The sequence below is a fragment of the Oxyura jamaicensis genome, chromosome 6 (genome assembly GCF_011077185.1).
Source record: "Oxyura jamaicensis isolate SHBP4307 breed ruddy duck chromosome 6, BPBGC_Ojam_1.0, whole genome shotgun sequence".
NCBI classification, from domain to species: domain Eukaryota; kingdom Metazoa; phylum Chordata; class Aves; order Anseriformes; family Anatidae; genus Oxyura; species Oxyura jamaicensis.
In genome coordinates, this window is record NC_048898.1 from 21,105,078 (window position 1) to 21,128,645 (window position 23,568).

General features: G+C 36.2%; 1 protein-coding gene across 7 annotated transcripts in view; it reads left to right on the plus strand.

Annotated features, from left to right (window-relative positions):
• Positions 1-23,360, plus strand: part of DNTT (DNA nucleotidylexotransferase) — a 112,873-nt gene extending 89,513 nt beyond the window's left edge. For 4 of the 7 annotated variants that reach the window (XM_035330394.1, XM_035330395.1, XM_035330391.1 and 1 more), the window contains 2 exons: positions 3,254-3,380; positions 6,392-6,526. In XM_035330394.1, coding sequence (XP_035186285.1) covers positions 3,254-3,352 — 99 coding nt within the window. In that variant the 3' untranslated portion in view covers positions 3,353-3,380; positions 6,392-6,526. Of the gene's footprint in view, positions 1-3,253; positions 3,381-6,391; positions 6,834-22,976 lie in introns of those variants that run through there. The other 3 variants (XM_035330392.1, XM_035330397.1, XM_035330393.1) reach the window with 2 other exon arrangements.
• The last annotated feature ends 208 nt before the right edge of the window (positions 23,361-23,568 follow it).

A 23,568-nucleotide genomic window follows, 5' to 3' on the forward strand; every position in this document is an offset into this window, starting at 1 on the left:
CCTTTTTAAACAAGATCTTATTCTACACACAGACTGTGCTTTTATTCAAATAGCAGCACCGCTTTCATGCAAAAATTGTGATACATTCCTTTACAGCTATCTATATTTTTTACAGGCTACAAATGCTATTTGAGCAAGAAGGATTGGAGAAAAACGGAATGTTAGCAGTTTAATAGCTTTGCACCTTTAAGCTGTCAGCACACTGAGAGCTTAAGTTGCATGTCTTCAGTGTTAAGAGTGTGCTGCTCCACTGAATGCAGTGGCCTTTGGTATCTAGAGAATTGGTTTCACATCTTGGAAGATGTTGCAAGCAACATAACTAACATAACCTAGCACAACCATTAGATCCAAATAATTATTTGTATTATTTAACTGACTTGACATAACTGATGATGTATGAAGATAAGCCCGGCATTAAATTACAAATATATTTGTAAAAGAAATATAAGGTGCATAGTATATTTCTATAGTTTTTAATGCTGCTACTATCATTCATCCACAATTGATATTACCCCACAAAAATATATTTAGAAGGGACTCTCTCCAAGCACAGTGAAGAGTTAAGTTCCAGCTTTTCAAATGACAGTCTATCCTCTTCTTTTCTGTTGTTCATTTATCATTGTCATGCTTACTGCCAGTGTAATGATTCCAGACATGTAAAACAATGGGAGTTTAGCCTGCTTGGTATTTATCATTCTGCATACTGTTAAAAGTTAAAAATGATCATACTGCCATTATATCTCCATTTAAATAATTTTAAAAAGGAAAGCAAATATTAAAGTAATTAAATTGACATGGACACAAGTCACATGTAAAACTCCATACAAAAGTTAGTGAAAGCAGACCAAATTTAAATGAGGAAATCACTAACCTACTGAAGAGTTTGCCATTTTATAGCATGCAACATTATCAGGATACAAAGGAAAGGTTAGAATAAATGCAAAAGTTATTGAAATTCCCAAATGCTTACCTAAAAGCAGTTGCATCAAATAGTTTTGTAATTTGTTAACAATATACTACTGGTAATATTCTGTTCCCCTCACTCCTCCATCCCCTCATTTTATTTGGTGAAAGAGTACGTCAGAAGTCCCGACAGACTATAATGATCATTGCCCCTTGAGGTCTTTTGCTCTGGAGGAGGTTTGCATCCTATACAATGTCATAGTTTTCCAAAGGATAATGAAATCCACTGGAGGAAGACTGCATTCTTTCTGAACTGCAGTTGTACAGCAACCAAAGTCAGCACTACAGAAAAAGAGCAGGGAAAATGGGACATAAAATAATATACTAAAATTGGTCTTTGAAAGGGCATGATTTTGCTATGACTTATTCAAGAATAAATGCTCAAATAATGTAGAAAGTAGAGTTGGGCCAGTAGTGAACTAGGAAATTTCATACCTTAGTTTCTCAGCTAATACCAAGGATGATAAGGATTTAAATAGAGAAACGAATCAATGAAATCTCTGCCAAGCGTCTCATCTTCAGGACTGAGGTTTGCACACATACGTACTGTATACATAGCAACGTAAAGTACTTTGCTTTCCAGTGGATTCTGCTGGTTCAGAAGCATTGATTATCATTTCATCAGTGATACAGCCTGTGTGCTCTTACTGGTTTTTATTTTGGGGTACTTGCATTGAAACTAACTTCCTAAGTTCCTAAGTTCATCTTGAGATGGGGAAAATTGCAATAAAAAGCCACAGCAACAAGCTGAGGGTTATTTATAGTATTATAATACTTGATTTGGTATTTTGCAATGTACTATTACTACCAAGATTTTGGGTAATAAATAGTAGGATATCAGTCTACTTGGAATCTGATTAAATGTGTGCTTTCCAAGAAGAATGAGTTAATATTGATGCAGAGCATGAGTAGACCTGGTTTCAGAGGTGTATGCAAAGCTGGCAGAGAAGCAGCTTCTGTGTCTCTTGATGAAGCAGTCTCAGTGGAGCATTGTTAATGGTTTTATTTTGTGGCTTCAATGGATGTGAGTTGAAACCAAGTGATAATAATAGTGTAACATCTATCTGAACTTCGACAGTACTAGTTAGGAAATCACCAAGTAGTACTAGCTCTGTGCCTTCACTCTCTCCTTCTCTGTCATCAAAAGTAGCGTTGATCATTAATGCCAAAATGAAAATAAGAGGTAGCAGTTCATGTAATAAAACATTTGGATGGCAGCTGTTTTACATTAGGTGTAGTTAATGTAGTCATGTTTGCAACCACAAATGTAATATTTACATCCATTGAAATAACAGCAGTGATTAAATGGGATAAGAGCAGAATGATACCAGCTGCTCCAGAACATTGTTTTTTTGTAAGCTTGATTGATGTTGATTGGGCTTGCCCTGGATCTGTGGAATACCAGTAGGAAGCTGAAAAGAAATCCCCAAACAACAACAAACCCCAATAACTGGGCAAGCAGTTCATTAGTTACATCTCTTGAGCAAAAAGAAAAGGAAAAAGGAAGAAAGAACAGTACTGAATGCACTAACCAAATTTTCATCACTGTATAAGCTCTGGATAGATTGACAAAGAAGGAAAATAATAGGTTATGATTAACATTAATAACACTTACATTGCTAAAGCAGTTGGCAGATATCAACTAGAGATTCATTTAGAAACATGGCTTGTAGCTACTGAGAATTTATTCAGCATCAGATACTTTGTATTAGAAATTTTCCCTGTCAAGCAAATGAAATGAGTTTTGCTTGCAGAAAAACATGAAGTGACAGAACAAAAGAAATGGGATGCAATTTGGGGTCCCAGAGATATGAAGAGCTTCTATTAAAGAGTATCTGTAACATCTGTCTACAAGAGTAAGATCTTTTTTTTTTTTTTTCTCATTTTACTTTTTTTTTTTTTTTCCCCAGTAATTTATATGTATGGCTTGTCCTCTCTTGTTCACAATAAGAATTTAAAAAAAAAAAAAAAAAAAAAATCCTAACATCCTGTCTTTGCAAGTCAAGCTCTAGGGAAGAAATATTTCTGCTATTGTTACCTGATGGGTAGTTTTCAATCTTTTCTTTCCTTTTCTTTTACTCTGTGTTCTATCATTTTTTCTAGTCCTCTACAGATGAAAAAAGGATTGACATTCTCCTAGTTAGTGCTTTTTGTATCTTACTTTTATTCCAGAACCTGACATACGAATTTTCTAGAAAAAAACATTGTCTATGCTTTATAAGCAATCTTTCCTATTACAGACACAACTTTGAACTGTCAGTTCATTATGTATATGTGATTATTTTTTCAGCTTTTCATGCTCCATCAATGTTCTGTAGTTGCAGGCACTGTACCAGAGTCTAAATATTCATATGCTGAGAATTTCATGCTGGAAGGTAAAATACTTTAGAAAATAGGAAGCTGTTTTTACACTAGAGGTAAAAGAAAAAAGCATTTGTCCTGATTTTTTTTTTTTTTTTAATAGAATTAATGAAATAATGGGCAAAATTACTCCCTAAAATTTCTGATACAGAGTGTTTGCATACGAAAATTATCTTATATAAATAGAATTCATTACAGGAAAGTGAAAACAACTTCATATACCTTGTTAAGTACTTTTACTGTGCATTGTTGTAACAGATCTAATCCATATGGAATGTTTTATTGCCTGAAATCAATGCCTTTGTATGCCAATGAGCTTAGTAGAATGTCTACTTAACTTGTTGGGAAAGATTTTTTTTATTTTTATTTTTTCAGTGGGTTTGGTTTGGTTGTGTTTTTGTGTGCAATTGATGTGTGGCAGTTCTGCAAGTTCAAATGTGTGGAATATGAATGCCAAAGATTTAGTGACTTAAGTAGCTTCTGAGCATTGCAAGGAACTATTTGTGAAGGCTGCACTCTACGTATTTATACGGGACAGGACAGAAAATGATGTAATTTTAAAACTTGTTGATTTTTGTAATATATTTTTTATTAGTAACACAGAATACTTATTATTTCTTGTTGCCATTATTACCATTGACTCTAAGTATTTGCTGATTGTTTTTGTCTAATTGAAGATGAACTCTCAGAAATTAAAATAATGAAAATGTTCCATAATTATTCATTGAATGGCAATTATTTGATAAGAAAGTTAAATGGATTCAAGACAAGATTAGCCAGAACTATTCTTAAATATCTACTTTGCTGGTTGGGAAATCTGGATGAGCAAATCAGAGCTACATATTCTGCCTTTTCTGCCCTCCCAAACTCAAAAGAACACCAAAGGCCGCTGACTCAATTCACTCAGGAGCATCTAATCTCTACTATTCAATTTAGTGTTTGTAACCTTTCTAGCACAGTTAAACCGACTTTCATTCTACTTTGTGGCATTGAAAAATAGCTGTTAGGAAAGCTGTCAGCTTGACTACTCTGGCTGTCCAAGCTGAACAATGTCAGAGAAAGAGGGGCCTTTGCTGTAGATAGAGTTAGATTTAGAACTTCAAATTTCAAATACTCCTATGATGAAATGGGAACAGTTTTCTGATTTGGTTGAAACTCTGCTAAAGTTTGAGTTTACAAACTGAGTTTTGTAAGTTACATTTTACTTTGGGTGTTCAATTCTTCATTATGCCTTGGCAAAACTGTGGCTGCTGATGGGAGTGAGAGATGGATCAGGCACTGGAAGGAAGTGAACTGATGAACAGTAAGTCACTGAGTTCCAACTAGTGAGATAAATTTTACTGATGAAGCACAGGCATGTTTCAGGGGCAGCATGAAGCTGGCATGGACTCAGTGGTTTTGCTTACTCTTTCTGGCTCATCATTTAGTGACTCACTGCCAGAGTGATGTAACCCCATTTACTAGAACCCTGTGAGCTTGACCCTTCAGCCAATTGTTCACCTATCATGTTATGTGTTTGTCTAGTTGTATGCTGGACATTTTGTCCAGAAGAATACTGTGAGAAACAGTATCAAAAGCTCTGTTGAAATCCAAAAGGATTACATCAGCGGGCTTCCCTTGGTCAACTATGTGCTTAACATTGTTATGAGAGGGCATTTGAAAGGGTAAAGAGAGAACAGGCAGTAACTAGAACCAAGATTTATCTATTTCAGTAACCTGCTTGCCTGATGCTTTCTGAGGCCCTTGTGTTGCATGATCACTATGAGAATAAGAGACAGAGAAGCACCATCCAGATCATGGAATGAAAGAGGTTGTGGAGGAGAGAACACAGAGGGTAAACTTGGGAATCTCTGGTGCCAGCTGTTCCATCATATTGTGAGTCTGCTCCGATCTAATTATGGACTCGTGCTTACCCACTGCCATGGGTATGCTGGAAGCATAGCCTTCGTGGAGGCAGTGCTTGGCAGCTGAGAAAGCAAAGATGCTGGCACAGATGTTTCTAAATTTTAGTATAATCAGAGATTTTCCTGACTAAGAGGAATTCATTAATGGGTATTTTTTCACCCAGCTTTGCCTCTTTCACAGTAGAAATTAAATATAGAAGATTATAAAACCCTAACCCTAAAGTTTTCGTGGTGGTGGAGTTTGAGGCTGTTCAGACCTTAACATTGACTGAGATTTAAGAACAAAAGACTTAGAAAGTGCTGAAATATTAAGTGTTCTTTTTCAATAGGAATGAGTTTGTTCTTGCTTCCAAACTCCTCCAACAGTGAGGTTTGCCCTGCTTTAGTATTCATCTATTTTAGCACTTTTGTAATTAATATTGTACATCAGTGTTTAAAAGAATGCATAAAACTATGTATATTACTCTATTGATCTTCTGAAGGAAGGTAGAGTTAGTGGGTTGTTCCTGTGCAAAACACTCTTCTGTGATGTCAGAAGAGCAGGTTTTAAAAAATAATTAAATAAAAATTGAATTTTACTGTAAATTATTCATTAAGAGCATGTATGTAAGAACCCAGTGCAGTTGTTGATTTTCAGCTCATTTTCAGCTTGCTTTTCCAGACAGGATTTTTTTTTTTCTTTTTCAGAAAAGCCTTCTGTAAATATTAGAAATTTGAAAGGCATTAACACTTAATATTTGGTTATACATAATTAGTGAATCAGCTTGAATGCACTTATAGAGAACATTACTATATTAATTTATAATATAACTGATGATTTTGTTAAGAAAGTCAAGTTACTGACCCTTGCTGAAGGGAAATGTAGGTTTCATTTGAGTTCTAACACTTGCACACAGAGATTTGAAAAAGCATATCAAAACAAAGAGTTGTAAACTAATCATTAGAATTGAAGGTATCAAGAAGCATTAGAATTATTTTCTAACTTGCTTTCACACTGCAAGGTCACCCCTGAACAAAGTGATGAAGAGAATGTATTCTGTAGGGAATACAATGGGTAGAGCTATCAAAAATTAACTCCTTTTAAACAGTGAGATAGACCATCAATTGAAATTTGCTTCTAACAATTTTATTGTCTTTTTAAAATTATTATTATTATTTCACAGAGGATCTTTCTCAAAGCTGGAAGTGAGGAAGAAATCTTTGCACATCTTGGCTTGGATTACGTCGAACCGTGGGAAAGGAATGCTTAAAGTGATTTGCCAGTGTGCCTTCATCAGTTGACAGCAATGGTCCTTCTGCCTATCTTGCAGTCTGATTTAGATACATATATATTACATGTCTCTAAGACAAAAATTTAACAGTTTAAGTACTTCAGAATCCTTTCCAGTCTTTCCAGTTTTAGTCTTTGATTTTTCTTCATAGGATGACAAAGAGGAGGTAGAGCTTGTGGATTTTTTTTTTTTTTTTTTCCAGGGGAAAACTTCTAACTTGTGAGATTTTTGCTTGTAACAGAAACTTCAAATTTCTGTGAATAATGCTTTTTAAAATATTGTCAGCTACGACAGTACCTAAATAATACAAAACATTTCAGCTGAGTCCAAAAATCACTGAAGTGCATGCTTAGCTTTAGCTGAATTTCTTAAGTATTTTGCTGCATTTATATACAGTTTTTCTACAGTATATAAAGGTCAAAGACCTAGGCAGTAATTAGTCTGGCAGTCTCAGCTAGATGAGGCTTCAACTGTAATATAGTCTAGTTGCATCACCACTCAATAAAAACTATAATCAAGTTGAGAATTCAGATTAGACAACATTATACAGGAAGAGATTTTGGAAAGGAAAAATGGAATCTTCAACAGTGAGGAAAAGAACTATAAATTTGGAGTACTGATTTGGACTTCAGAAGATCCAGGATGTGATGTGATGATCTTTGATCAGGAATTTGAATTGTAACCTATATGACACCAATTGCTTTAACTGTCAGACTGGTTGCTGCTCTGATTCATATGCAACATATTTCTGGTTGTTAAAACAGGTAGTAGCTGTATTTTTTTGTGAATGTATTCATTTTCATGGCTGGAATTAGAACTATAAAAACACTTCGAATATATCAGTGCTTATTCAATTCTATTTATTTGATACCCAGTTCTTTTAGGGTACTGCTCATTCACCACAGTCTCCATCTCCACTACTGTATTCATGAATAATACTCTCCTTCAGTTTAATACAGGAATTCATCAGGGTAAAATGTTACAGAATCAGGCCTAGAAGTGACTGTAGGAAAATGAAAACAATTTCTTAAAAAATAATTTTTGATTTTTAAAAAATATTTTTTAATATTTTTTAAAAAGATTATTTTTTTCATTTTTTTAAAATAAATCATTTTTTTAAGATTTTTTTTTTTTTTCTATAATGATCTCATACTATTCAATAAATACAACCAATTGGCTCACAGCTCATTGGGAGATTTCTCGAGCTTTAGCAAACAACATGAAATAAAAGATGAGCAGGAATGGTCTACTGCAAGAAATTAATGCTATGCTGTGAATCCATTCTATAATTTGTGATAATCCGAATTTAAAATTAAATTCTGTAATTTAAGCCCATGATATTTATGTCATTAGTATGATGTCTTTAGTAGAGTTGTAAGGAAAACTTTTTTTTTTTTTTTTCCAGTTGTAGTTACGTGACAGTTAGAAAAAGGATGCTGACTTTGTCTACTGGTTCCATTCAACTGAGGAATGGATTTTTAAAAGGACTGCATTGTAAACCATTCTAAAACCTACAGTGGGGAAGTAAAAAAATATGATAACGGCATGGAATTTTATTCTTGACGGTACCAATAAAATCATCACTTTAAAGTGTAGTTTTGCTAACTGAGTTGAAAATACATGCCACTTTCTGAATTGCTCTAACTAGAAAGCACTGGCTTCGCTTCCTTCTTTATCATACTGACATATGAAACACCTGTGTTTTGCATCAGGATGCTGACACTTAAGTAGCAATGAAATTTTTCAGTCCTAGTGGAAGAGAACAAAAGCTACAGTACCTTATCTAAATATACTTTTTACTTGACCAATATTTATCAGAAATTATACATTCCAGTTGTGCTGTTTCTGCATACTTCACGACAGAGAGGAAATATGAAACATTCAAATTTTCACATAAAGAAATGTTTGAAATTCATAACTCCCATCCTGACTGCCTGTGCCTCACTTATAATTATGACACCTGTGGGGAGAAGATACCAAACACAGCTTCTGTCAAGTCCTTGAAGACTGGAAAAAAAAAAAAAATATTTCCCCCTCCCCCCCCCCCCTCAATTTGTGTGAGCTACCTGGATCATAAATTACCAAAAATTATGGTATTGTTAACTGAGGGGTTTGATTAAACAGAATGTCATGTTAGATGACTAGGATAGTCTGTCTATGAAGAATATAGTTTCTGTTATGAACGAAGAAGCTGCTACCCCTGTTACTCTCATAGATATTGTATGCATGATCATTTCTGATAGCACTTGCCAAATTCATTGTGCAAGCCAAGAGGCTCAGTGGATACCACTAGCAACAGTTATACACAGGAATAAGTAAAATTTTAAGACTCAAGAAGAACACAGAATCATTTAGTTTGGAAAAGACTTTCAAGGTCATCATGTCCAACCATAAACCTGACCTACCTAGATTCATTACTAAGCCACATCCCTTAGTAACATGTCCACACATCTATTAAATATCTCCAGGAATGTAGATTTCACCACTTCATAGAATCATAGAAACACAAGGTTGGAAAGGACCTACAAGATCATCTAGTCCAACTGTCCTCCTATCACCAATACTACCTGCAAAGCTAATAAATCATATCTCATAGCACTTTGTATAGGCACCTCTTGAACACTGTGAGGGACGGTGACTCCACCACCTCCCTGGGCAGGCTATTCCAGTGCCTGGCCACTCTTTGAGAGAAAAAGTTTTTCCTGATATCTAGCCTAAATCTCCCAAGGTGCAACTTGTGGCTATTTCCTTGAGTACTATCATTAGCTATCTGAGAGAAGACGCCGACCCCCTCCTCACCACAACCTACCTTCAGGAAGTTGTGTAGTGCAATGAGGTCTCTCCTGAGCCTCCTCTTCTCCAGACTTAACAATCCCAGCTCCCTCAGCCGCTCCTCACAGGACTTGTGTTCCAGACCCCACACCAGTTTTGTTGCCCTTCTCTGGACATGCTCCAGGGCCTTGATGTCTTTCTTGTAGTGAGGGGCCCAAAACTGAACACAGTACTCAAGGTACAGCCTCACTAAAGCTGAGTGCAGGGGGGATGATCACCTCCCTGCTCCTGCTGCCTATACTATTTCTAATACAAGCCAGGATGCCGTTGGCCTTCCTGGCCACCTGCGCACACTGCTGGCTCATGTTCAGCCGAGCATCGATCAACACTCCCAGGTCCCTTTCCTCTTCACAGTCTTCTAGCCATTTTCCCCCAAGCATATAGTGTTGTATGGGGTTATTGTGGCCAAAGTGCTGGACTTGGCACTTGGCCTTGTTAAACATCATCCCATTTGCCTCAGCCCATCAGTCCAGCCTATCTAGATCCCTCTGAAGGGCTACCCAACGCTCAGGCAGATTGACACTACCTCCCAATTTGGTGTCATCAGCAGACTTACTTAGGGCACACTCAATCCCCTGATCTAGGTCATCAATAAAGTGTTAAACAAGATAGGCCCCAGTACTGACCCCTGGGGGACACCACTTGTAATGGGATGCCAGGTGGACTTCATTAACCACCACTGCTGGGCACGGCCCTCCAGCCAGTTCTTTACCCAGAGAAGAGTATACCTGTCCAGGCTATGGCAGCCAGTTTCCCCGGAAGAATACTGTGGGAGACTGTGTCAAAGGCTTTGCTGAAGTCTAAGTAGACTACATCAACAGCCCTTCCCTCATCTACCAGTCTGGTCACATGATCATAGAAGGAGATGAGGTCGGACAAGCATGACCTGCCTTTCATGAACCTGTTCTGTGTGGGCCTGATCCCCTGGATGCCACGCAAGTGCTGTGTGATCTCACCCAAGACAATTTGCTCCATAACTTTCCCTGGAACTGAGGTCAGGCTCACAGGCCTGTAGTTCCTCAGGTCCTCCTTACAGCCCTGTGGCCTCCTTACTTCCCTGGGCCTGTTCCAATGCTCCACCCTCTTTGTGAATAAATTCTTCCTAATATTCAATCTAAACCTCCCTTGGTGCCACTTGAGACTGTTTCTTCACATCTTATTACTTGTCACTTGAGAACAGAGACAAATGTATATGCATGTACCTTATTCACTAGAGAAGTAAAATAAACTGACAACAAAATTTGGAAAACATAAAGTTATTTATTTTTAGTAAATAGGTTCTAAATGATAACATGATGTTTCTTGCAACAATTAAATAAATTCTGACCAGGCTCAGCCCTGTAATGATTTCAATGGTTCTTGATGGTGCTATTAAAAAGACAGAAGACATATTGGAAAACTGGGATGGAACAGCTTAAAGGAAATAACACCTTACCAACTGAATGTATCTGAATCCATGAGAATAGTGAAATCTCCCTACAGAGTGGTAGAACTGTTGGAACTGGTGGTTTAATAATGATTTTGAACTCATGAAGGATGGGTAAGGCCTGGGGGCCTAGAAGAGGTTAAACTCCTGTAAAAATAACAGATTTGTGTTTAAGATAGGAGGAAGGAGAATAGAAGGTAAGAGAGAATTTCAGATCAGTGAACTTAATAGCTCCTAAATTGCTAGAAGGATCAATAGATTTTATTTTATGTTAGATGCTTAAAACAAACAAAAAGATACATTATTAGTGATGTGTTCATCAGAAACAAATCATAACAAACTTATTGAATTTCTAAAGTCCCTGGAGGCTGATTTTTAAAATGCTTGTCCCTCCTCCCCTACTTCTATGACATGGCAATTTGGCAAGAAGTAAGAGGATAAGGTTCATTGTGTTTGTAAGTATCTACATACTAAATTGCTAAAAGGTGATCAGTGACTCCACCTCTGTGAAAAACAGGGAAAAGTTAAAACAAACTAATAAAATCATATGTATTTCTTTGAAGATTTGTGGTAATTTGTGATCATCAGATATCCCAAATAACATTTTCCAGTGTCAAACATGCTACAACAATATAATGTCCAAACGAAATGTGTTTTGCAGTTTATGGCCAGAACTGTTTAGGCTTCTCATGTAAAACCGTTATATTCCTTAGTGTAAAATGTATTCTTTCACTTGTTGAACAACTGTTTCTTTTAGGATACATTTCTGTCAGCAACTGCAGTTAACATAATCAAGTCCCAGGTCTGAAATTTTAGATGAAACCACATGAAAAAATGAAAACCTTCCACAGAGGCTAAACTGCCAGAATGACTGTCAATCTATAGCTGATCATGCTTTAGGAACCCAATAGGGGCCATATCCAAAAAAATGTCATGTATATAGCTGTAGATGAATCACAGCTTCAGAGCTTTCCAATTCTAGCTTCAGCTAGTTAGCTCATCTCTCTTCGTATACACTTCAAGCTTCCCCACCCCCTGTGTTTCACATCACAAAAAGGAACAAGCAATCTTTACCCCTGCTGTGTATCTATATTAGGTGCCTTTTATTTTAATCATGATGGACAAGTGCTGATGGTGCTACAAAGAAAAATAGATCAGTTCATAGTTATGGCTAGTATTCCCTTTTTAGGCTCTAATTTACTTAAGCTAATTTTATTATTATTATTATTTTTACAGCTTATTTTACATATTTTGTGGTATTCCACATTAGGTCTGTCAAAATCTAACTCTGGATTGAATCTATTTATTTTTACCTGAAAATTTGAATCTTTGCATGTAGAAATGAAATGCCTTTAGATGTCCCATATTTCTACCATGTGTGTGCATATGTGGCCTCATATCTTGCTCAGTTATCCACAAAATAGTTTGCTCTAGGAGCTCCTGATCCTGATATTTAGCTTCCCAAATCTGTCTACATAGGTTGCTTATTCCACAGTCCCACTTCACTCTGCCATTTCAGCTATGCTTTTTGACATTACAATGATTTGTAGCTAGAATGTAATTCTGTGATGGCCAAAACAAATGCCATACTAAGTGCTGAATATTAAAAACACAAATCTCAACTTGTATTTGCCCCTCTTCTTCTCACAGGTCAGCTTCTTTCAGTTCACATGGTCATTTCATTATCTAAAGGTTGTATGGAATACAGTGAAAATGTATTGTGCACTATTCTGGCCTAAGGTACTCTGCTAAATTCAAATGCTGTTCTAGCATCACCTTGTACAATGTCAAATTCTAACCAGGGAAGGCTCCTTTTCATCAGTGCTGTTCAAACCTCTTCAGGATCCTTAATTCTAAAATATATTTTGTAACATCCTCAATAATCGTATGTTATAGGTAACCCATAAAATCTAACCCTATTTTTCCACCTAATACCCACAAATAACTAATATTCTCAAATACTAGTGGTAGTACAGACAAGCTATATGATTTGCATTGCGGGGGCAACTGAACTACATATCCCAGAATTCCAGGTGATGGGGTAAACTTTTATCACTTGGGTGAACAGCATTGCTGAGGTCTGCAGCTGGTGATTGACCATAAGGAGGGATGTCATGTATTGGGTAAGTACCAAAGCGCCTAGTTTGTTGTATTTTAATAAGTGAATCACTTGAAAAATTAACTACCTTTTTTTTTGCTGTTTTGGACATTAGATTCTAGTCCCTTTGTGCCTGTGCAAAATTAAAATAATAAAAATTTACTACCACACATTACCTTTTCGCTTCTGTCCTCTCCAAAATCAACATGTTAGTTCAAAATGAATTTTGGAAATGACTAAGTTTCCCAATTCCTTTGTTGTTACTTCTGAAGTTATAAGGGAAAAATATTTATATAAAACCACCTCAGAAGTATTTCTACTAAATTAGAAAAGCCGTTTTAGCAGGAGTAACATTATTTCATTTATTTGTTGCTATTATGTACTCACACCACAAACAAATTGTTCTGTTTCCTGTCAGCTTCAATGTCTTTTTCTCTTCAGGAAACTATGCATTACCGCATAACAGAAAATAACAAGGAAGGTCTCCATTTTTAAAGAGTGGGTGATGTCTCTGCTAGGGGAAGTGTAGATAATTTCCAGAAATTGATGGTTATAACATCTTAAAAAGAAGAGCAAATAATAAAAAATCTCATCCTAGCACTTTGAAGATAAAATTGTAATCTTTGTATATTTCTAGCTACCAATAGAGAGATGGTTTGAAATTGTCTTCACAGCTGGGTAGAGCATCTGAGGAGTTTATATAACTTTAAAAATGAAGTTTGACAAGGTTATGCAATTGTGTGACTAGGTAGGAGTGTTTCTGCAGTTAGAAACTGATGATACAAGTCCAAAATTGTTCTTTTTATTTATTTTTATTATTTTTTTTTTTTGGTAGCCTAAGGATTCTTTGAAAGACCGTATGGTCCTGTGGTTTCTATAAGTGTACACTATGAACCCCACACTTCACTATGCAATGGCTAGGAAACACTGCTTTTGCATTCCTCTGAGGCACAAAAGAGCAAAATGAATGTTGAGCAGGGTAGCTAGGATCTTCTGCTCCTAGTGATCCTGAAATCCTTTTGTTGGTTTAAACTGTTCTGTGCCTTTTGACCTTTACACTACAATTTTAAGTGGGTTAAAGGCTGCTAGAAATTATTTGTTTGTTTGTGGTAATATGAGTGGGAAGTAGTTTCTTTGGAAACCTGGTCTAGTTGCATGGCTGTAGCTGCTGCGGGGCGCTTTACAAATGATGGATGATGTAGTTTGAATCTTTCATAATATTAATACTAAAAAAGAATCCTTATACCACAAATATCAGTATTTAACTGTACTGGACAAAATGTCAGGACTACAGAGGGAATACAGACATTTCTCTCCCATTCTGTCTTGCCACTTGACCTCAGTTAGACCTGACTTCATTAGGGGAGCAGGACATATATATAATGAACTCCACTGGCAGATACAAAACAGGTCCTGTCCTTCTCCGGCCCCTTTCTGAAGGGGACTTGTAACACCTTTCTTCACCTACTCAACCAAAGGACCCAGAGGTTCCCTTTGACTGCATATAACCAGAAAGCAGGATAAGGAGCATCACTGAGGAAATTTCTGTCCAATGCAAGTAATTGGGGCCTAATTAAATAGATATTTTAAAAATGCTGCTGCAAGCTACTCTAGTATATGTGTGTATATAGGGAAAGAGTTTCAAAAGCACCCAAGTGACAATGAAAGCATAGATTAGTGGGATGCTATGCTGTGAGTGTTAGTGACAGATGGCTGCTATGACAATCCTGACTAGATGATAAATGACTATACTTTAATGCCTACAAACCACAAATAAACATAAAAAGTGCCTCCAAGAAACATTTGAACTGAACATTTGATCATACAAAATTATAAGCAAATCAAGAATTACAAACTACTAAAAAGAAGAAAGACTAAACATAGAATAAAGTCTTCTAACATAGGGAAGGGATGAACAGGTATGAAGAATAATCAAAGCTGTCAAAGATGAATTTAATATTGCAGATTCCAGCCCCTGAGAAATCAAAGGAACCACAGTGAAATGTGGCAAATCCCACTGGAAGCAGGCGCTTTTCATGCCCAATGATGTAGGGGCAGACTAAACCCTGCAAAACCAAACTTTGATGTATAAAGTGGGACAAATCAGCCACAGACAAATAGGCAAAAATAGAGAAAATGAGTGAAGATCAGCTATTATGACATACAAATTTTAAAATAAGGTTGTAATATTTGTAAAACAATAATTGAGGCCCACCTGAGAGCTGAAGTAAATTACATTATATTAACAGAATTAAAGAAAAAATACATTAAATCTCATATGATAAACAGCTATCTCCATGGGCTAGTTGTGACAAATTGCTACTATGGGTAATTATTTTATGGTAGGAAAGGGGAATGCTTTCTTCAAAGTTATCCACCTTCCAGATTTTGTAATTTCTGTAATTCCATATGAATAACTGTCAATGCTATATTAATTTGACTGTTTAAATTGTGAAGTAAATTACATTTAAAATGCACATGAATTTGCTAAGAAAAAAAAGCAGAGAAAACAACTTTCTATAGCCAGAAATCTATTTACAATCTGAAAAGATGCACTGTTATTTGTAACTTGGTGACAAGACTCCTTACTCTTCAGCAGAATCTCCCCAAGTATTGATACTAAAACCTAAGCTACACTATCAGCAAGAGTTAGGAGTTGTTGAAGACTGTTAGGTCTGGGATGACTTTAACTGAAATAACACAGCAAGAAAATTTTAAATTCACTTTAGAAGACATTGGATCTGTATCAACAGAGAAATTTGTTCAATAATTTGTACACATTAAGATAACATAAAAACAGAATACTTCTAGGACCTGCATGTTATTTGACATAGCCCCTTTAGAAAGTTACTTATCAGGACATTCCGGATACGTTTTAGTGGCATTATTCCCAAAATAATTGCAAAAACAATATAAATTGAGAATACTACCCCCCATATATATTTATATGTATATATTATTTAGCAGGACCATCATCATGCCCAAGAATAGTGAAGCTGCTACATTTACGTGGCAATCATCTTGTTCAACTTACAATTATTTCACTTTATTTATGACTGCAAGGACTTAACGAATTAAATTGAAAAAGTTTTCTTCCTGAAAAGATACTACTTAGCTCATAAATTAAGAAATTAGAATTTTGTACATATGTATTTCAACTTTGGAACTGAGCTTTAAAAACCACAAACAGAACAAGTATGAGCAGACAAAAAAAAAAAAAGGAAATAACAAAATATTATCTCCTGCCCCTTATTTATTCTTGTGCTGTTATTTTGTTGTTGTTTTGTTTTGTTTTGATAAGTCTTACCCCTGGGTGTGCTTCTGCAACAGAAAAAGGAAAAGAAAAAAAAGAAAAAAGTTCACCAATTTTGTTATCAAACTAATTGATTTTTACAAAGATGTTATGGCTATTAGAAATATCTTAGCAAAACACAAAACTCAGTTTATGGAAAGCATTAACATTCATGACTGATAATGCAAATGTGAGTTATGTCACGGTATAGTCAATATACCATCTGCTCCAGAAAGAAAAACATCTGTTGGTGAATATAAACTTCAGAGCTTACGTGGTATGCAATATGTTCAGATACTGTATGGAATAAATAAATTGGACATCGACAGTCTATTGTGTCAGAGGCATTCAACTACTTTCTTATGTTGAAAAGAGGAAAAACTCAGCTGCAAGTATTTTTGAGATGGTGGAGGAAATTATTGCACCATGTCCCATCCAGATGGCTTTTGCTAAAGCCAGTTACTGACAGACTGCTGTAATCATCATCCGCAGTTATGAGTTGCTTTAACAGAGCATGGACATAGATGAATATGCTCCTCTATAGCAGAAGTTTCTGTGCATGAATTTTCATTGTGGTGATGATGCTGCAATTTCTGGTATTGTTGGATCTGGCTGCATTTTCTAGTTTATAGGATGAAAATCATGATTTTGACAAATGTATTTTCATCTGTATCAATCATAAAGCTATTGTATCTTTAATAATGATAAATAGCATCAATAAATTAATATAATCATATATCAACAATGTACTGTACTAATATAAAACATAGGTAATGCTTTTGGAAAATGGCAGTAGTTTTAGTATTATACAGGCCATGCCAGTCTGTAAAATTTAATGCTTTCAGTCATTTTTTTTTTCTCTTGATTCAGAGTATCCCATTTTCAGATTCATTTTTTCAATTGATTTTAAGTGCTTAGACAAAGAATTTTATTTTATTTTAAAACTTATTGGGAGAGCTGAGGCAGAAGTGAAAGTCTTGGGGAACATCACTGTTCTGCATCCATATCTTGTAGAAAAGGGTGGCACCAGCAATAATTAAGAACTGTCTGTGAAACCTTTCCATTACTTTTAAACTATTTGTTCACTGCAAATTCATTTGCTGTCTCTTTTTGTAGTGCTGTACTTTGATACTCCTGATTGCATGCATTCATTATCTGAGGGATATTTTTATCCTTAAGGATGTCAATTGAAGTGTCTCACAAATCCTTGCACAATCGTGAGTTGTGAGTGCTAGTCAGGCAGCAGGTTTAGTCACCTACAATGGAACTGACTGCCCAAGTACAAGATGAAAAACCTTTCTGTAAATACTTTAAAAAAAGAGTAGATGCAGAAAACGCAGTGAATAGTTCTTAAAAACTTTACGTTAGATTGCTTCCAAACTTTGCTACTTGGGATCTGTGTATGGGCTAAACTCTTTGCTACATCTGGTTTGCCCAGCTGTGTGCTACCAGTGCTCCAACAAAAAGACCTACTTTTAGTCCGTTATCTGTGACTGAGCCACACGTCTTCTCTTTGTTGTTGCAGCTTGAAGTTTTGCTTTCTGTTAATCTTTTATGGGATGTGTGGTTTATTCTGTGATATTAAAAAAAATAATAAAAAATGAAGTTTTTCAGGCCTCTTCTGTACAAACAGTGAGAAACTTTACTGTTGAACACAAATGGTTTAGAAAATTCCAGAGAGGACACAGACAACAGCATTTTTGATAAACTCCAATTTGTCAACAAACAGATTTGGAAATGTGGTCATGTTCATGGCTATCTTGCTAGAAGAAATAAAAGCACAGGCCAAGATATCAATATTGAGGTAATATGAGTGGTCTATCTTTCTTAGATGAAATAAAGATAAGTTGATAGAATGGATATAAGTCTTAAATATCAAACACCAGACTAGCGGCTCTCATCTGGACTGAATGTTAGACATAGGAATGGCTGTGTACTAAAGAGAAATACAGCAGCCGTACAACCTTTGCCAGTAAGAACAGCCTGCTTTTGTTTATTATTACTTGTTACTATTTTTTCCCTCTCTTTTTGTTGTTGTTGAATTTAGATGGAAAATGTTACTACCCATCCAGTAGTGGAGATCAAATGATGTGAGGACAATAAAAATGCCTGACGGACAGAAGGTGTTGAAGAAAGATATAACTGAGCATCAGCATCCATGCAGGGTCACACAAACATTGCCAAAGAATTTGGCCTCAAAGTGCCAGCATGTAGATTAGGAACAGTGCTGGGCCAAGACTGGAGTGCTCTGAGGGACATCAGAGCTGAGCTTATGCTTAGTAGGAAATTAAAAAAATCACAAAACTGGCCAAGATCAGAAACTTACCACTAGTCTGCAAATTGCAGCTAGACAAGACTAATATAGGCACTGTAGGGGAAAAAACAAACAAACAAACAAACAAACAAACAGTATTTTAAATATGCTCATTAGAGTCCTGCAGTGCAGTAATGACTGGAAGAAGACAAAGAAGTGTGTAAAGAATTGGAAGAATTTTAAAATCTTTGTTTTGCTTAGTTACAAAATTCTGAAATAATTCATAGCAGATTTAAAGTAGATATGGCCATTGGATGCAAAGACAATTAGTTGAAAGTTTACACGATACATGAGATTTCTTAGTTCAGCAATTGTGGTAACAGCAAACCAAAGCAAAATGGCAGTAAACGAAATCCAAATAGACTAAGAAACAAAAAGGCATATCTATACATATTTAAAAACAAAACAAAAGAAAAAAAGATCAGCTTCAATATTTTGTAAATGATTACTGCAGTATTTTAGCTTGAGGAAACAAAACAGGTATAAAGAAGATTAGTGGGTTTTATACTACTTCTATTAAGCTGCACTCTGAATCTGTGGACCTTCTTAAACAACATTTGGCAGGAAAACATGGAAGAGTGTGTAGAACAGTAGGTGTTGACGGCTGTGGAGATGTGAAACAGAATTCAATTGCTGTGAATTTGTCAGAAATCTTGTTTGACAGGCTTTAAAATGAAGGATGAAAGTTGGGGAGAGGGTAGGAGGTGAAGTCAAGGGAGTGAAATCCAAGAAGCGAAGGGGATTTGGGGAGTGAGTCAGTAATAGGATTCACAGGAAGCTGCCCTCCCCTGGGAGGGAGCAGAGGTGCTGGCATTGACAGGCCAGGATGTAGGGTTATTTTACACGCCTGACAACAGCAGAAAATAGACATAGAAAAGCTGGAGGAATGCAAGTTTTAAAAATAAATCTTTAGCAAATAAGGCCTGAAGAAAGCAAATTGCTATGAAGTTAAATAGAAATAAAAATGCTAAGTAAATTAAAGACTCAAAAGGAATCAAAGCAGTGGCTGTGATTCTCCAGATTTCAGTTCACCAAGCAAACAGACTGTATTTTTGGCAGGGTTGCAATAGACAGGACAGTGAGGGAATTCTCTTCCATTGCAGGAGAGGTTTAAGTATGGTGCAGGTTGCTGTGTCTCATAGCTAAGCTCCTCCTATGTGATCACAAAAATCCTCTTTTCTGAATCTCTTTTAGATAAAAATGTAATATTGCAAAATGAAAATAGATCTAAGGCTCATAGAAAGCTTCCATTGCAAATATGAGGTATAGTGGTTAAAATGGGATCGGAGAAATTAATGAGCATTACACAATTTACCTCTAGTTATGGAGCAACATTTTCTGTAGCTTTCATGGTAGTTATATTCTGCAGTTGAAATGCTGCATTATTTATAGTATGCATAAAACACGATTCTCTAAAGCCTGTGAAGAGCTTTTTTTTATTAAACAGATGTGGCAGCACGTTCTGTTTCTTGATACCACACCAACAGCAAACACTGAAGTCATGAGGGCTGCTACCTATCTTGATTTGTATTGTTTTAAATTTACATTTTGTTTTGTTTTTTAAGGATCATGGTTTTAATAGACTGTTGGATATTTAAAATGTGAAAGATGACAGGATGGTTAGTTTTTGTTTGTAAAGCTAAGAATATAACATAAATAATACAGTATGTTATTTTCAACTGTTGAAGAGACCGAACAGTAGCAGTTATAGCAGAACACCAGTTCCTATTTACCACCACGGTATTCTGGAGAAACTGTGCTACTGTGGTAAGAATATTACATACAAATTGCAACTGTGTTTCATATAACCAGTGGTTAAATTTACAATAATATGAGCTATTTGGAATTTTAATTTGGCTTTGGGAAATACTATGGTTTACGGCTTTAACTATCAAGTAGATTGTGTTTCTAATAAAGTTGGATCTTGCAGTCTGGTAAATTACCATTTTCAGCTGTTGTCCGCAAGATGTGTTTTTGGCCCTGCTATAACTTACATACCTGTTCTTGTTTTCACTGTGCTTATTTTCTGCTTCTTACTACTCATATATCAATTATACACATATTCAGGTCATTCTCATTTCATTTTCTTATACACTGGCATTTTCAAAGAAGCAATAAAATACAAATGCAATATGAATACATAATATGTAATACAAAGCATGTGTTTCATTTTCTTATTGCTAGAACTCACTGACAGCCAGCTTGTGGATTAGATGCTGTTTATAGTCCCCAGTAGTATCTCAAAAATATGCAAAATATTTTCCAGTGCCATATGCACTGATGATCCTAGAGTGGGGTGTAATGCAAGGAGGAGAATTGGAAGCTGTGATGATGACAAAAGGCAGTTCCCAATGAGATCAAAAAGCTTGCCTGAAAACAGTTGAAGCAGAAATCTGGGAAGAAGAATTAAAAACTTTAAAATTTAAAAAAAGGAAGCTGAGAGAAAGAGGGGTGACATTGGAAAATGTGCTGTGTTTCTTCACTTAGAACCATGGAATCAGTAAGGTTGGAAGAGGACTTCAAGATCATCTGGTCCAACCATCACCCTACCACCAATGTCACCCACTAAACCATGTCCCTAAGCATCAGGTCCAACCTTTCCTTGAACACCCCCAGGGATGGTGATGCCACTACTTCCCTGGGCAACCCGTTCCAATGCCTGACCACTCTTTCTGAGAAGGAATGTCTCCTAATTTCCAACCTAAACTTCCCATGGAGCAACTTGAGCCCATTCCCACTAGTCCTATCACTAGTTACGTGTGAGAAGAGGCCCACCCACAGCTTCCTTTCAGGTAGCTGTAGAGAGCAATAACATCTCCCCTGAGTCTCCTTCTCCAGACTCAACAACCCCAGTTCCCTCAGCTGCTCCTCATAGGACTTGTGTTTCACTGTCTTTGTAGGCCTTCTCTGGACACGATCCAGGGCCTCAATGTCCTTCTTGTAGTGAGGGGCCCAAAGCTGCACACAGTACTCAAGGTGCGGCCTCACCAGAGATGAGTACAATGGGACAATCACCTCCCTGGTCCTGCTGGCTACACTATTCCTGATACAAGCCAGGATGCTGTTGGCCTTCTTGGCCACCTGGGCACACTGCTGGCTCATGTTCAGGTGAGCATCAACCAACACCCCCAGATCCTTTTCCTCTGCACAGCTTTTGAGCCATTCTCCCTCAAGCCTATCTCCTGTATACTTGTCCTAATACTGTTGCTTTCACCTGCTCCTTAATGACTCCCTAAAAACCTTTGTGATCTTACCAGCCATTAGATCTTTTTTAATGGTTTACACTAAGTCAGCTCCTTGTTCCATGTTGTTGGTCTCTGTTTCACCTATTTGAAGGCTTTACTATTGTGATAGATTTGCGTTCCTAATGCTCTCCACTGCTCTCTCATTCTATGCTCCAGATTTATTTCTTTAATCTTCTCTTCTACCGTTTGTCCCTTGGCCCAGTTATTAGGAGCTTTCTGTTTCTCCTATGGCAGTAACCCTCATCCTTCATCCCTCAAGCCTCTTGTCCTATTGTTCCATCAGCTATATGTATATCATAATAATGTGATCAAGCTAAGCTTCTTGTTGATATCTGTCTTGAGGTTAGGTGCTTTTAAACATTTCATTTGTAACAACATGTGAAACTTTAAAATGACACTTACCAAAATTCAACTCATTAAACAAGTGGACTGTTCTCCAGGGCATTATAAGATAACGTGACATCTCAAAGCTCACTGATACTTCATTACATACCTCATTACAGTGTAGACTGGTATGATTATTTTCATTGCATAGATTAAGAAATTGGGCCAAAGTAATATAATCTGTTGCTCAAGGTACCTGGCAGCAAAGCAGAGAAAATGTCTTGAAAGTTAGTCCTGTCTTTGACACATTAGGCAACACCAAGAAAATATTAATCCTGGCTGGGCTAAATATTATCTGTAACATATTACTGAGACTTTGTCTAGGTAGCTATTATTTTGAAAATGTTTGAAATGATGATTACATTTTTGTTCACTGACATTATAACTACAAATTAGAACTTAAAAAATGCAGAACCAGGTTCTCTGTTAGGTAAATTTTACTACGGTCAGTAGTAGAGATTTTAGTTCCAAGAGGCACCTCTTTGGGACAGCTTTTGAGTACTTAAAATCTGTCATATTTGCTATTTCAAAGGACTTTTTCATTTGTGCTCCATAACTATGGTAGGACCTAAAAGCCAATGGTTGCCCTTGTGAAAAGTTCCAAATTCTCCCTTCCTTTTACTGTAAGATTGAGAGATTTGTTCCCTACGATTTTCATTGGGTTAAGAAATCAAAGAGCAAGCAATAGGAATGGAAGGCAGTATGGAACTCTTAATTGGGATTTTGTGTGACCATTGCATGTGGAGAATGCTAATTAATAAATTATTCTAAAAATATGAGTGGTCTCAGTGAATCATGGCTCAGACAACTGAATTGCCATGAATTAAATCCTACACCAAAATTTTATGAGAGACAGATATTCTAATTCTCACTCTCAAAAAATCAGGTCATCCACATGAGAAAGATACCCAAGCAATGAAATGAACTTCATCCATGCTGTGTGATCATCATCCATATCCTCTGGGATGAGAACTAATTGAAACTTAAAACTTGAAGTGGTTTTAAGGTCTGAGACAACCTTGAAGACTAAAAGCTTGTGCACTATTGGGATTAGACATGGATGACTGCAAGATTCTTGGAAGTCCCATTACCAGTGGTAAACAGCTTTTGTTCCTCTTTCTGATCCACAGCAGGGTTTTTAATAAAACATGAAAATGGTCCCAGATAGAGAGAAGATTTTTTGATCTTTAACTCTATTTAGAATTTTTATTTCAGAATGTTCACATTTACAGAACAAACAGAACATTGCTTTTGCACGTGAAGGTGTTGGGGAAAAGAAAAAAAAAAGAATGATCTTTTGAACAATAGTTAAAGAAAAAAGTTTTCAAAATATCTGTACAACAGCTCTTAGAAGAGTTTGTTCAAAATAATTGCCCAAGATATGTTTGACTATTCTAGATTTATGACTTTCTTATTTCACAGTTCTTATTTTTTTGTTGTTGTTCCAGAGTCTCTTTGTCAATGTATTCTTATATTTG